The sequence below is a fragment of the Passer montanus genome, unplaced genomic scaffold (genome assembly GCF_014805655.1).
Source record: "Passer montanus isolate IOZ18808 unplaced genomic scaffold, ASM1480565v1 scaffold73, whole genome shotgun sequence".
In the NCBI taxonomy this organism is placed as follows: Eukaryota; Metazoa; Chordata; class Aves; order Passeriformes; family Passeridae; genus Passer; species Passer montanus.
Genome location: NW_024372481.1, coordinates 662,740 through 676,399, shown reverse-complemented (window position 1 = coordinate 676,399; position 13,660 = coordinate 662,740). Strand labels below are relative to the sequence as shown.

General features: G+C 54.5%; 1 protein-coding gene across 3 annotated transcripts in view; it reads right to left on the bottom strand.

Moving 5' to 3' along the window:
- Positions 1-13,660, bottom strand: part of RXRA (retinoid X receptor alpha) — a 104,299-nt gene that overhangs the window by 23,879 nt on the left and 66,760 nt on the right. For all 3 annotated transcript variants that reach the window (XM_039730767.1, XM_039730769.1, XM_039730768.1), the window contains exons 3-4: positions 8,818-8,968; positions 7,908-8,087 (exon numbers count right to left, since the gene is read on the bottom strand). In XM_039730767.1, the coding sequence (XP_039586701.1) occupies positions 7,908-8,087; positions 8,818-8,968 (331 nt within the window). The remainder of the gene's footprint in view (positions 1-7,907; positions 8,088-8,817; positions 8,969-13,660) is intronic.

Genomic DNA, 13,660 nt, shown 5'->3' with positions numbered 1-13,660 from the left:
CTAATAACATCATTATTATTATTATTAATGACCTCTCTTGGAAACCTGCACAGGCTTTTCCTACACCTGGAAGGCAGCTTTGTGCAGCTGCAGTGGGAACTCTCTCCTTCTCCATCACCTTCTCACAGACCCTAAATCCCACACACCACTGTTCCCCACAGCACATGTGAGCCCACTCTGCTTGGGAACAGCCCCAGCATCTCTGCCATGAAACACAACTCTCTGAACTCACCCAGCTCTTTGCTGAGGCACTCCAGTAACGTCAAAACCCTGCTATTTATTGACAATTACCCCAGCACTCCCTCCCTGCTGCAGCTGAAGCAGGTTATGGGATGTTCAGGCAGAGCAGCAGGGGCACAGGAGTTGTTTGGGGGAAACACAACGAGGCTTTTCAGACCATCAGTGGGACCAGCTCTAGGCCAAGTGCAAAACCAAACCCTGCAATATGAAACTCCAGGAAAATTAAAATAAAATAAAATAAAATAAAATAAAATAAAATAAAATAAAATAAAATAAAATAAAATAAAATAAAATAAAATAAAATCCCCAGGAAATTGCAACACAGGCTAAAGGAGCCCTCTCTGCCTGTTGATGCCATTAACCCAGCTCCTGGGGCCGATTCCCAGTGCTCCCCCTCCTTCCCTCAGCGTTGCTGTTTGCTGCATGTCAACAGAGCTCAGGCTCTGCCATGTGAAAGCTGTTATGCAAAAAGGCAAGAGGTTCCTCTCTGCAAACTTCTCTGGGCTGCAGAGGCTCCCCAGGCCCACCAATGTTTTCTGCTGGGCTGCCAGAGCCAGGTAAACTCAGATTTGTGTCGTGGCTTTTGTCCATCTGGAACGGATTGTTCTTCTTTTTCAAGCCATCATAAAACCCTGCTTTAATTTCTCCCCTCCAACCCTACTCCTGCTTCTCCAAGCATCAGAAGAGGGAAGTTTTTGCTTAATGCCAAGCCTCCTTCAGCAGCACAGATGCACCGAGATTCCTCTGGGCACATTAGAGGAGATGAAACACCTACTAAATAACACGAAAGCCTGAGAGAAAGACAAACCCTCCACAAATGGGATCCTATAAAAAGACTTAAATGCCAAAGTGCTGATGGAGATTTGCAGCAGCTCTCAAGGATGAAGGTGCAAAGTTGGGATCACTGGGGTCGCTCCAGCATGGTGTTAACCCCAAAAACACATCCTCGTGCTGGACATGGGATTTGTGGCAAAACATTGCACAGGGCTGGGCAGACAGGGGCTGCTTAAAGGCTTCAATCTGCAGATCTCAACCTCATCAGCGCCACGTTCCTGGCCTGAGGAGTCAGACAAAATTCAGGGCTTGTGGGAGAGGATCTTACAGGGCACCTCGACTGAGACCAGGCTGAACCCAGCTGATACAAACAATAGAGACAGATGGGCAGAGATCAGACACCTAAGGAGTTCTTTCATTGATCCGAGCTCGGAGCTGCTGCACAGAAAATCAGTGCTGCAGCTCCTGCAGAGCTGGTCAGGGGACAGCTGACTCATCCCAGCTCAGCCCCACGCACAGCCCGCACTGCAGCAGTGACACCCCGGGCACAGCAGATGGCACAGGCCCACCCAGCAGCCAAGATAAACCCAGCCCTGAGCAGGGAGTGTCATCAGCTCTGCCACACCCTGCTGCCGAGCCCAGGCAGCCTCCTCCAACGGCAGGACAAGTGTGGAATCACTTTGCCATCACCCCTGTCCATCCATCCATCCATCATCCATCCATCCATCCATCCATCCATCCATCCATCATCCATCCATCATCCATCCATCCATCATCCATCCATCCATCCATCCATCCATCCATCCATCCATCCATCCATCCACAGGCACAAGCCCAGTGGAAAATGTCCAGATTTTCTGCCACCAGCATTTCCCTGAGAAGCTGTTGCTCCTTCTTAGGAGAGGAGCTGAGGGACACACCACCATCCCAGGAGAAAATGGGGACTGTGTTCCTTGAGATGTAGGAAAAAAACTACACACAGGAGAGAGGGAAAGAAAGAAGGACAAGTGGTTTTTTACCCAGGAAATCTGGGAAAATCTCCAGCAGTGAGCAGATCCCTCACCATGCAGACCTAGGACCTCATCCCTGGAGTCCATCCCCACTCTGCTGGGGATTAGTCAAACAAACCACAGTGGAGATGACAAAAACACATTTTTCAAATGGATCTGGTCTGGGAACTGCGTTTCTTTGTGGGTTTGGTTTTTATTTATGTTTTTAAGAAGAGAAACACCAAGGTGGAGCTGCATGGCAGCTTGTCTGGTGACACCAAAACGGGAATAACCTTGATCTTCTCAGCTTCCCAACAACGCTGCTTTTCCTGGTCCTGAGGGTGGCAGAGCTCTGGATGAACAGAGTGGGTCTATCCACCTCAAACACAGGAGCTGAGGAAGGAATTTGGGGCTTGCTGCATCCCAGAAAAGCCCCTCGTGCAAGGCAGAGCTCTCCCAAGCTGTGGCCACCCCGTGTCTCCAGAGCTGATCTCCCCAGCCCTCTCCCCTCTGCTGATGGCTGTGCCAATGATTTCATTTCTCTTCAAGGAGCCTCAGATGGCTGAGAGCTTTCCCAGGCTGGTTTTGTAAACATAAGGGAATCATTTCAACCTTGCAATCCACTTGAGGAGAAAAAAAGATGCAGTCAGGGAGCTCGGAGAGGCAGCCCCACCTCCTCCAGCTATGTCTGAGCCCAGCCAAGGACAGAAGCCTGTGTTTTCCATGGCACCTGATGAAGAGCCTCTCCTGTTATTCTGCCTGATTTGGTCTGTACTTGCCTCAGGCCAGCTGCTGTCATGTTTCATCTTGAGCTTCTCCAGCCCATCTGCACTTCCCCAGGTCGTGGTACAGCAAGACAAGGAGCCCCATGTGTCCAAGCCACTCCTTGGTGACCTCTGGTGTCTTTAAAATCCAAAATGTCTCGTCCTGTGGACTGCAGATGAGCCTCAGCCATCCAAGCCCGAGGGCTGCTGTGCCAAAATGCCAGATCCATCCTCTGCAGGTGCCCACAGCACACTGGACACCTTGGCTTTGCTCATGGGGCAGCATCTGATGGCTAAAAAAGCAGCTTTGAGTCCATTGCAAAGTGCCACCCAACCCAGATCTGGTGCCCAAAGCAGCCCCTGTGGGTGGCCACGCTCCTGTGCTCCTGGGCACTGCACAAAGGAATGTCAGAGGAGGCAGGGAGAGGATTTTCCAATGGTGTTTCTGAGAGGGCAGGAGCAGCACAGATTTGTTTTTTAGCACTGGAGGCTAGTCCAGTGACACTCACCCAGTGTCAACACAGCTTTTTGGGATGGAAATCCACCCCTCCTGGAGCAACAGGGTGGGGGTTGCTCTTTCCATGGGGAAAGAATAATTCACTGCCCCAAAAATGGGATTTTCTCAGGGAAAACAGCTCTCTGTGAACGGAGAGCACAGGGGGAAGGCACCAAAGCTCAGCCCAGAGAGCCCCAAACCTGCTCAGTTTTAGTTTTCCCCATCCTGCAGGTGGGTGCCGGGTTATTTATGAGGTGCTGGGTGGGGGTGATTGGGCATTTTCGTGTCTCTCACTGGAATTTATTGGGCTCTGCTGCCTTTCATGAAGCCACATCTTTGCTGTGTATCATCAGCATCTTGAAGCATTTATGCCCCAGGTACCTGTTTATATCCAAAATGCCAAGACAGCTGAGAAAACAAATTCAGACAGTGTTTCTTCTGCTTTGCTTTCGTGTGTCACCTTTTTTTTTTTCTTTTTCAGAGGTGCAGCTTTCTGCTACTGTAAACAACCTCAAAAGCTGCGACACATGAAATAAATGGGGTTTTTTAGCTCCAACATTTTCAACTGAACGCTGTAATTTTTTTTAAGGGATGCAAAATACCACCGTGATAATTAAAAAGTGTAACTTCAGAGTGTTAAAAAGTGGATTGAAACCTTTGCATGCAGTTAGTTCACAAGAGGAACAGCTCTGGAAAACAACAGCAAAAAATCTCTAGCTCGCTTCACTCTCTGGACACTGAAGTATAAACAAACAGCAAAAAAAGGAGAGAAAACCATAAGCCAAACTCGTTTTTTCAACCTAAGAGCATCCTTAAAAACAAAAAAACCCCAAACCCAGCCTCATTTAACCAGCTGGTTTAAAGAGCAGCACTTTAAAAGGATATAAGAAACAAGCTCATTAAGCTGGAAGACATTTTCCATTCCAAAATTACTCCTAAAAATAACTGTGCTCTTGAACTCTGCCCCTTCACTAGGCTGTGGCCACTTGCCTGCTTTCACATTCACTTGGAGAGTGGGTTGGAAACCTGAATTCCTGCTCTTTGTCCCCAGATTCCTCGTGCTGCTGAGGGATGGTCCAGGAGCTGGGATGGCCCAAACTCCAGGGGGATGCACAGCCATGGCAGGGGATCAGGCACAAATCCATGTGGGAATCTTCAGTCCCTCTGGGCTAAGTGACTGAGGGAAGGTCTCCAGGCTGGGGAGATGCTGCAAATCCAACCTTTCCCAGGCTGAACCCCTCAGCTTGGCAAGTGAGAGGGGGGAAAAACCAACCCACAAACACAGGAAGGGAGAGAATTAACTCAGGCTGTGAAGTTTAATGAAGCCCTGAAGCCAGAGAGCAGGCGTGCAGCTGGACAGATGTCCTGGATGCTCCGAGCCCAGCTCTGGATCTCAGCAGCTGCACCTGCACCTGGATTTAGGAACAACTTTGGGCTCAGCCACGCAGCCCGAGCTGCAGGTGCTGCAGGGGAAGAGCTCTCTGCTCTCCAGATGGGCTCTGAGATGCCCCAACAGCCGCTTTTCACCCGTCTGGCACCGAAGCCCAGCCTGCAGCCGGCACGTGGGAGCCCAGCAGGTCCTGCAGCCCGGCCTGGCTCCCCCAGGAGCCCCTCACGTCCGGGGGAAGGCGCTGGGAGCCGGTTCCCACCCCTGCTCCCTGCGAGCAGCCACGGGAGCATGGGAAAGGCTCCTCGCTGGTATTTCCTGCTCCCTGTGCGATCCCGAGCGCTGCCAGCACTCCTCACCCGGGACAGCCCCGGCTCACCAGGCCCCCGCCGACCCTGTCACCTCTCTGTCACCTCCCTGTCACCTCTCTGTCACCCCCTGCCACACAGGACCCCCCCATTCCAAGCCCCCCCGGTGTTTACTCTTCACAAGAGCACTCCCTCCCTGATTCCGAGGCGATTCCCAATTTTTCCCTCTGAAACCCGAGGCTGCTGATGCACAGACACCTCAGACCCTGATGAGGAACAGATTGAGCAGGGAGAGTTCAGCTCCTGGATGCAAACAGCCACCCCCACAATAATAATCCCTGCATTAGTCAAGATGCCTGATGGTAATCTTAATTTTGTTGACTATCCGGTATTTAGTGGGAGACAGAGTACAAAAAACCAAAGCCTTACACAGCTGGCAGAAATTCATAGGGGAAAAAAAAATGTTCCCAGTTGCTTATTTATTATGGCTGCAGTATCTCAGAGAGCATGGGGCTCATTCACTGTGAAGGCTGGGATCCCTCTGACGTGTTCCTAGCAGGGAACAGCCAGAAGGGATGCACACAGCAGGAGGAATCCTCTGCCCCTGCAGGCTTTCCTCCTCTTTAAGCCAAGGTTTGTAGCCCTGGAGGATCCCTGTCCCCCAGCAGGGACACCCTGGGTATGCTGCTGCTTCTGATGGGCACAGGGCTCATCCCTCTGGGTTTGCTCTTGGTATGTTCACCTGGAGACCCTCAGCTGCTGGGATCAAACCTCCAGCAGGTTGATTTTGCTTCTCTAATCCAAATTCTCACCCAATAACCCCTTTCCTTTCACCCTCTTTAAATGGAGTACAACCTTGGCTCTCTCCTCCTCCCAGCATCACCCAGCATTGCCCCCCAGCCCAGCCCTGCCTCTCACTCAGCCCCAGCACTGATTTTAGACACTTTTACTGTGCTTGCACCAAACCCCAGCACCTCTGGGCTACAGGAGAGACACTTCCCAGCAGGAATCTGTGGTGCCTTTACACAGCTATAAACTAGGTCTCCAGAACAAGATGTTTTTTAGGGAAATGAGGCCCATAACCCTGGCTCTGTTCCTTAAAAGATACAAGGGTTTATGCTAGAGGATAAAAAGCCAGCTACGTTGTGAGTACTCAGGCAATGCAAGATTTAGCCCAAAACTCTTCCCCAAAATAGAGGTGGGAGCAGGAGAGGTGTAAGGACAATTCCAGTCAGCTGGGATGTGTGCAATGGGAAGAGACCTTTATTTGACAAATCTGGTGGATATCACATGGGAAACTCCAGGGCTGCTCAAAACCAGAGCCCAAGCAAGATCCAACTTCTGACTTTCAGCTTTAGGACAACTGAGACATTTCTGAGAGACACTGGATTTTTAGGTTTATAACAAGAGACAGGGGAGTTATTCCAGCTTTCCCTGCGTGGGGATTATGCTTAAATCATCTGATGATTGCTGTCAAATCACCAGTTCCTGCCCTTCCCCATCCAGATCCATCAGCACTGCCTGAGCGCACTCCTGGAGTTACCAAGATCCCATCTGTCACACTTTTAAATAATTGTCTGATCATTATGAATTCATTTGCTATTCATTGTGATAATGTTAATCAAGATGAATTAATAGAGTCCTCACACTGTACGTGCTCCCTGGGGACTTCCACCACCATTTAGAAATTAATTAATGGACCTGTAATTTTTAGCGGCGCTGCCCATGCAATCACCACCAAGGGCAGGCAGGGAGCAGGTTCCTGCTCACAGGGAGGCAGAGTTCCAGCATTCCTGATGCCCTTCCCAGCCCTGCACACCTTGTTCTGGGGGGCTGAAAGGTAGCTGGGAAAGTGGAAGGCTCTGGATGCAGTGCCAGGGGAAGGGGATGCTCTGTATTTATCTTGTTGAACACACAGGAGAATTCTTGGCTTCTTTTTGATCATCTGAGTGTCCCATGGCTCAGGTTTTGGATCAGATTTTCCTCATCCTGCTGCACATCTCCTGTGGGATCCAGTATTGCCCAGTGCTCTGCACCAAGGGCAATGCCACCCCCACTCCTGCACTGCCCTGAACGCCTCAATCTCTCCATTCCACGGTCTGCTGGGGAAGGAACATTTGTTCTGAGCACCCAAGGGTTAACTCAGCAGGGCCAAGGAGGAGACCTGGCAATCCCCTCACACCTCCAGCACAGACAGCTGTGACACTTGGTGACTTTGGTGCTGGGGTAACCCCATAAACTGAGCGTGGCAGGGTTTGCCCAACACTCAGAGCAGCTCCAGCAGTGCCCCGTTTATTCAAGGCTCCAGACAGGCCTAAGTGCTCTTCAAAGGCTCCCAGGCTGGAGCTGTGGGCCAGGGCCAGAGCAGGGCTGCCTTTATCAGCCTGTCAGGGAGGCAAGTGTGGCTCTGAAGATGTAAGGGGAGAAAGCAGCACAGAACTGGGGTCACTCTCACGTCATGTCTGCTAAAAGCCTGTTCCGCCAGCTCGATCAGAACAGACGCAGTCAGCATTTAAAAAGATCATTTAAAAGAGGCACTGCCGGCGAAGTTTAGATCCTAAATTTAAATTCCACTAAGGAAGAGCTATCTTAAAGAGACCAAACTGCTTTCTTCTTCCCAATGAGAAGAAAAATGCAGCACTGAGTTAGGTACTGAGGCGCTGGCACAGGATGCCCAGAGAAGCTGAAACCTGAAAGTGTCCAAGGCCAGGCTGGAGTGGAAAATGCCCCTACCCATCACCTACACACTGCTGTGGCACTCAGTTATGCTCCACAGGGAGTGACACCATGAACAGAGACTGGAGACCATGAGATGCTCTGGCTGAGGCGCAAAACCAAACCACAACCAAAATCTTTGTCACCGGAGTAACAACACCCCTCGGCAACATCAACACCGCCTCTGGGTGCCCTCCAAGCTCCCTGCAGCCCCCTGGCCAGGCCTGGCCTTACCTTCTCTCTTCATGCCCATGGCCAGACACTTCTGGTAGCGGCAGTACTGGCAGCGGTTGCGCTGGCGCTTGTCGATCAGGCAGTCCTTGTTGTCCCGGCACGTGTAGGTCAGGTCCTTCCGCACCGTGCGCTTGAAGAAGCCTTTGCAGCCCTCACAGCTGTAAACCCCGTAATGTTTACCTGGGGGAGGGATAAAATTCAGGTTTAAAGGCGGCTCCAGATCCTTTCTTTGACAGCAGATCTTCCCAGGGTCTCCGCCTGCTGAGTTTTGGGGGGAGCAGAGGATTCTTGGCATCCACAGAATCAGGATGCCATGCATGGGTCACATCCTGCCTTCCATCCAGGGAAAGGCCATTTCTGGGCCATACAGCAGGGGTAGGGCAGTGCAGCAGTGGACAGGGTGTCCCCCTGTACCTGTGAGCTCTCTGAACCCCCCACAGCAGACACACAACTGTGTTCCCCCCCTCCACTGGGTTCCCACCCTCCACTTCCAGCCTGCATCACAGGAGGGGTCCCCAAGGGCTCACAAAGCAGGCATCCAGAGCTCTTCTGGAGCAGGGAGCTTTTAGAAGAGCAGCAGAATAAAGGGAATGAGCCCATCTTTATCTCCCAGGAGGGGAGAAACTCCATGTCAAGAGCAGCTTTTCATGTGGCACCGTGTGACAGCACCAGTGTGGATCAAAGATGGGCAGAGGGAGGACACCCCCTGATGCCTCGTGTGCCAGCAGGGTGAGGATGGGACCCCACTGCAGAACAGGGACCTGGGGTCTCCTGGCTCTGCTCTCCATCCCCTGCTGTGAGGCACAGGCAGGTCCTGTCCCAAAGGAGAGCTCCTGCTGGCACTCCCCAGCTCTCTGCCACACCCCCAGCCCGCTGCCCTGAGCCCTGCCAGGGCAGGGGCCAGCCTCACCCGAAGATCTGTCCCCACAGATGGCACATATGTGCTTGGTGAAGGAGGCCATCGTTCCTGAGGGATGTGCTGGCACTTTGAGGACTCCATTGAGCCCCAGGGGTGGCTTGATGTCTTCTGTGCTGGTGACGGAGTTCATGGGCGAGTTGAGCTGTGGAGGGACAAGCACAGGGCTCAGCTGGGGCTGGGGACAGGGGGACATGGGGCTGTGCCACACACAGGACAGGACAAGCAGGGGACACGCTTCCAGCTGCTGAACCAAGAGGATTTGGGCACACAAAGGCACAGCACTCACAGGGCTGGCACAGGAGCTGGGGTGGCTCTGAGCTGGCAGCAGGGTGACACGAGGGGCAGGACATGGCCAGCCTCCCAAGCACCCTGCCCATCCAAGGAGGATGTTTTTCCATGATTTAACTGGGAAGCAAGTTCCTCCTGCACTGCCCCCACAGCCAGGGCTCAGCAGCCACCCCAGCTTCACACCAGCACGGGACACAGGCAAGAAGATGTGCAGGGGTGGCTCGTGGGAGAGCTGCTCCCGGGAGAGAGCCTCTCCATGGATGATGAAGGCCAGGACACTCTTGTTTAGCTCTGCAATTTATAGATATCCCTTCAGCATTATCTCTCCAAAGGAAAGCTCCATGGCAAATAAACACATCCCAGCTGCAACGGGGCCTGGATTCCAGAGCTGGAGTGGGTGGGACATGTCCCTGCAACTCCCAAATGTTTCTCCTTCCTTTCCTTGGGCCCCAGCAAGCAGAGAATTGGGTGGAACTGGCACCATGGTGCTGCTGTGGAGTGAAGGGTTCCTGGGCTGAATCCCCACTGGGCTGTTACACCCCTGTGTGCAAAGGGAAACTGAGGCACAGAGCTGTGGGACTGACCCATCTCAGTAAAGGGACAAGCTCACCCTGTCCAGGAGGTGATGTGGGACCTGGATTTGGTCAGCTCTTGGTCAGCAGAGCAGGCTGGGATCACTGGGGTGTCCCCAAGGGAATCAGCCTGCCAGGGACTGTCCCAGAGCCACCATCCCAGCCACCCTCTAAAGCCAGCATGGATTCACAGGCCTGTGCTTCAGTTTGTGCCTTTCTCTGCTCTAACAGAGATCCCCAGCAACTGCACTTGTCACAAATTAATTCAGGGAAGTCCCAGGGCTTGTTATCTGTCAATTAGAGCAGCACAGCCGCTCCTCTGGCTTCCAAGCCTCCAGGCTGGTGGGGAATATTTGGCAGCCACACAACAGAGCCAGGTAAACCCACCCTGGAGAATTGGGGTGGATGTGCCTCCCTCTGCCACCCTGGCTGTGCCAGCTGATGAATCAAAGGCAGCTGAGAGCTGGTGGCACCCAGGGATGCACTCCTGGCTTTAGCTGCTGTTTGACAGAGCACACGGGGAGGGAGGAGCAGGTCCCAGGAAGGAGCACCTCTTTTTGAGTCCCACATGATCTCTGTGCTCCCCTGGCAGCAGGGGTGGCCAGGTCAGGGTGACCTGCCCCAGGAATTCCTCCCAGAGCCCTTTCTGGGAAGTGCAGCCAGCTCCTGGGTGCAGCTGGTGGTGATCCCTGCATCCCTGGCTGTGGGAGCCAGCCCAGAGGCCACGGCTGCTGATGAAGATAAAATCCTTCCTCACCACCTCCCCCAGCCCCAGCAGCACACAGAGCCCACCCGAGCAGCCCCCCAAAAACGCTGGGGGGATGACGGGCAGAGCAAGCCCCAGCCAGGAGGGCAGGGGTCCCACCAACCTCCTCAGCATGGAAAATCAGCTGCTCAGAGCTGAGTCAGCCCCGGGCTGGGGAGGGGAAAGTCAGCAGTTCCTCTCCCAGCACTGGCTCCCAACCTCAGCAGAGCCAGCCCGGGTTCCCACAGCGCCCTGGCGCCTGCCCCAAGCACGTGCAGGACAGAGGAGGGGACAGCAGCCCCTGGCCTTGGCACAGCACTTCTGCTCTGGGACAGCACGGCTCCAGCTCAGCAACGAGCCCAGACAGGGGAGGAACCAGGGCTCTGCTCCCCCAGTGACACCAGCACCTCTCGGCTCCTTCCCCTCCCTCTCCAGCTCATCACACATCTGAATCCCGGCTCTCCGGCAAGCAGAGCTTTATTCCTGCTCCTGCCATCCCAAAAAACACCCCAGCCTTTCCCCGGTCGCCCAGGCACCCTTACAAAGAGCATTGTGCAAAGGCAGACGATCTAATCCCACGTCTGATCTCTCCCCACTGGCCCCCGGGCATCCCGAGCTGCTGCCAGCCATGCCTGGGGCTGCTCCACACAGCCCTGCAGAGGCATGGCAAGTCCTCCCCTCGCAGCTCCTGCTGAAAACCCTGCACTCTTTTCCCTGTTTTCCCATCATTTTTAGGGAAGAGGGTTGAAGCAGAGTGTTAAATCCCAGAGCTGCAGGGTCTAGCCCCCCAGTCTGGCCCTCATTCCTGGGCCAGCTCAGCACCAGCATCCCCTGCTCTTGATTTTGGGGCTGTGTTTGCAAACCCTGCAAGGTTTGCAAACCCCCAGGGGCTGCAGGGTGCTGCCCTCTGCAGAACCAGATGGGGTGGGCTGAGCCCCCTGTTTTTTGGGAGCCTGGCAGCTCCCTCCCCACCCCGGGGACCTCGTACAGCGCGTGCCCTTCTGCTCTGCTGCCTCTCCAGAGGCGACGAGGCGTGGCCTGATGGCAAGTGGCATCTGCCATCTGATGCAAACCACCTTCCATCAGTGCCAGCCCTGCCCGGCGACGGGGGCCACACGCCTCATTACCCCCGTGCTGGGCTGGGCTGTGCTGGGCCAGGGGGGCTGCGCTGCCCACCGAGCTTCAGCCTCGCTGTCCCCCCCTCCTCATCCTCCCCCTGCACTCTGCCAGCCCAGGTAGGCGCCGCTGCAGGGACAGGGACAGGGACAGGGACCTAATGTGGCCAGACAGGGAGCAGATGGCAGGAGCCATTAGGCTGAGGCCCTCCCAAGTGTCACCTTGAGGAAAAACACTTCAGACAAGTCCCTGAACAAAGGACGGGTGCTCTGAGGGCTGGAGCCACCAAGAGCTGGAGCCACAAGGACTGGAGACACCTGGGCTGGAAACACCTGGGCTGGAGCCACATGGACTGGAGACACCTGGGCTGGAGCTATCAGGGCTGGAGCCATGAAAGGCTGGAGCCATCAGGGTTGGAACCACCAAGGGCTGGTGCCACCAAGGCTGGAGCCATCAGGGTTGGAACCACCAGGAGCTGGAGCCACAAGGACTGGAGCTGTCAGGGCTGGAGCCATGAAGGGCTGGAGCCACCAGGATTGGAGCAATGAAGGGCTGGCACTACCAGGATTGGTGCCACCAGGGCTGGAGCCATCATGGCTGGAGCCACCAAGAGCTGGAGCCACCTGGGCTGGAGCCACTTGGGCTGGAGCCACAAGGACTGCAGCTATCAGGGCTGGAGCCATGAAGAGCTGAAGCCACTAGGGTTGGAGTCAACAAGGGCTGGAGCCACCTGAGCTGGAGAAACCTGAGCTAGAGCTACAAGGACTGGAGCCACAAGGACTGGAGCCATGAAGAGCTGGAGCTATCAGGGTTGGAGCCATGAAGGGCTGAGGCTACCAGGATTGGTGCCACCAGGGCTGGAGCCATCAGGGTTGGAGCCACCAAGAGCTGGAGCCACAAGGACTGGAGCTATCAGGACTGGAACCTTGAAGGGCTGGAGCCACCAGGGTTGGAGTCAACAAGGACTAGAGCCATCAGGGCGGGAGCCATCAAGACTGGAGCCACCAGGGTTGGAGTCAACAACGGTTGGAACCACCAGGGTTGAAGTCAACAAGGGCAGGAGCCATCAAGGCTGGAGCCACCAGGGTTGGAGGCACCAGGGCTGGAGCCAGCTCGCTCCCAGCACCACCCCAGCACGCTCTCACTTCCCCCTCTGCCCTGGAGCTCGGCTTCGTTTCGGTTCCCCGCTGGCCGCTCCCAAGCTGCCCCTCACCCTCGCCCCTTCCCCGCCGTCTCCCCAGCTTGTGGCTCCCCCCAGGGTTGCCTCACATCCCCCTTCCCTCTCCTTCCCCACCACTCTGGCGCTGGTGCTGCTGATTTTGCTCTGGCTGCCCGTTCCCAGGCACAGTTTCAGTTCCTCTTCCCCTGGCCCTGGGGTGGGAGGGATGTGTCCACCCTGCTGCTGTCCCTCAGTGGGAAGCAGGTCCCTGCACATCTGAGGGGGTCACAGGCTGAATCCTGCATGGGAGAAGCTCATCCAGAGGCAAATCTTATTCCTCCCTGACCAGCACAGGGATGCTGGACCCTGGAGAAGCTGCTGGAGATAGCAGTCGTGTAGTAAAACAGCCCCACGTAGTAAAAAGCTCTGTTATTCCTGGGAATAAATCAGGCCAATATTTAAAAATAAAGGTGCTGGCAGGTGCTTGAGTCCCAGAGAGGGCCTGGAATAAATAAACCTGCAGCCAGTGGCAGGTGGTGGCCAATTCCTTAATCTGCCCTTTTACTAAACATATCCCGTGCGAGCAGCCAGCAACAGGTGGCAGGGGCTGGCCAGCACCCCAATCTGGCTATTTTTAAAAAGAGCTTATCTCACCCTGCTTGGAGGGGTTTTTACATAATCTTTAGCCACTGAAGGCCACTCCTCGCCCTGTGAGGAGAAAGGGGGAGCAGGCAGAGGAGCCCTGGGTTTGTACCAGTGACAGGATAAGGGGAAATGGCCTCGAGTTGTGCCAGCAGAGGTTGAGGTTGGCTGTTTGGGGTCATTTCTTCATTGAAAGGGTTGTCAGGGAAGTGGTGCAGTCACCATCCCTGGAAGTGTTAAAGGTGTGTGGGTGTGGCACTTGGGGACGTGGCTTTGTGGTGGATTTGGATGATCTTAGAGGGTTTCTCCAAC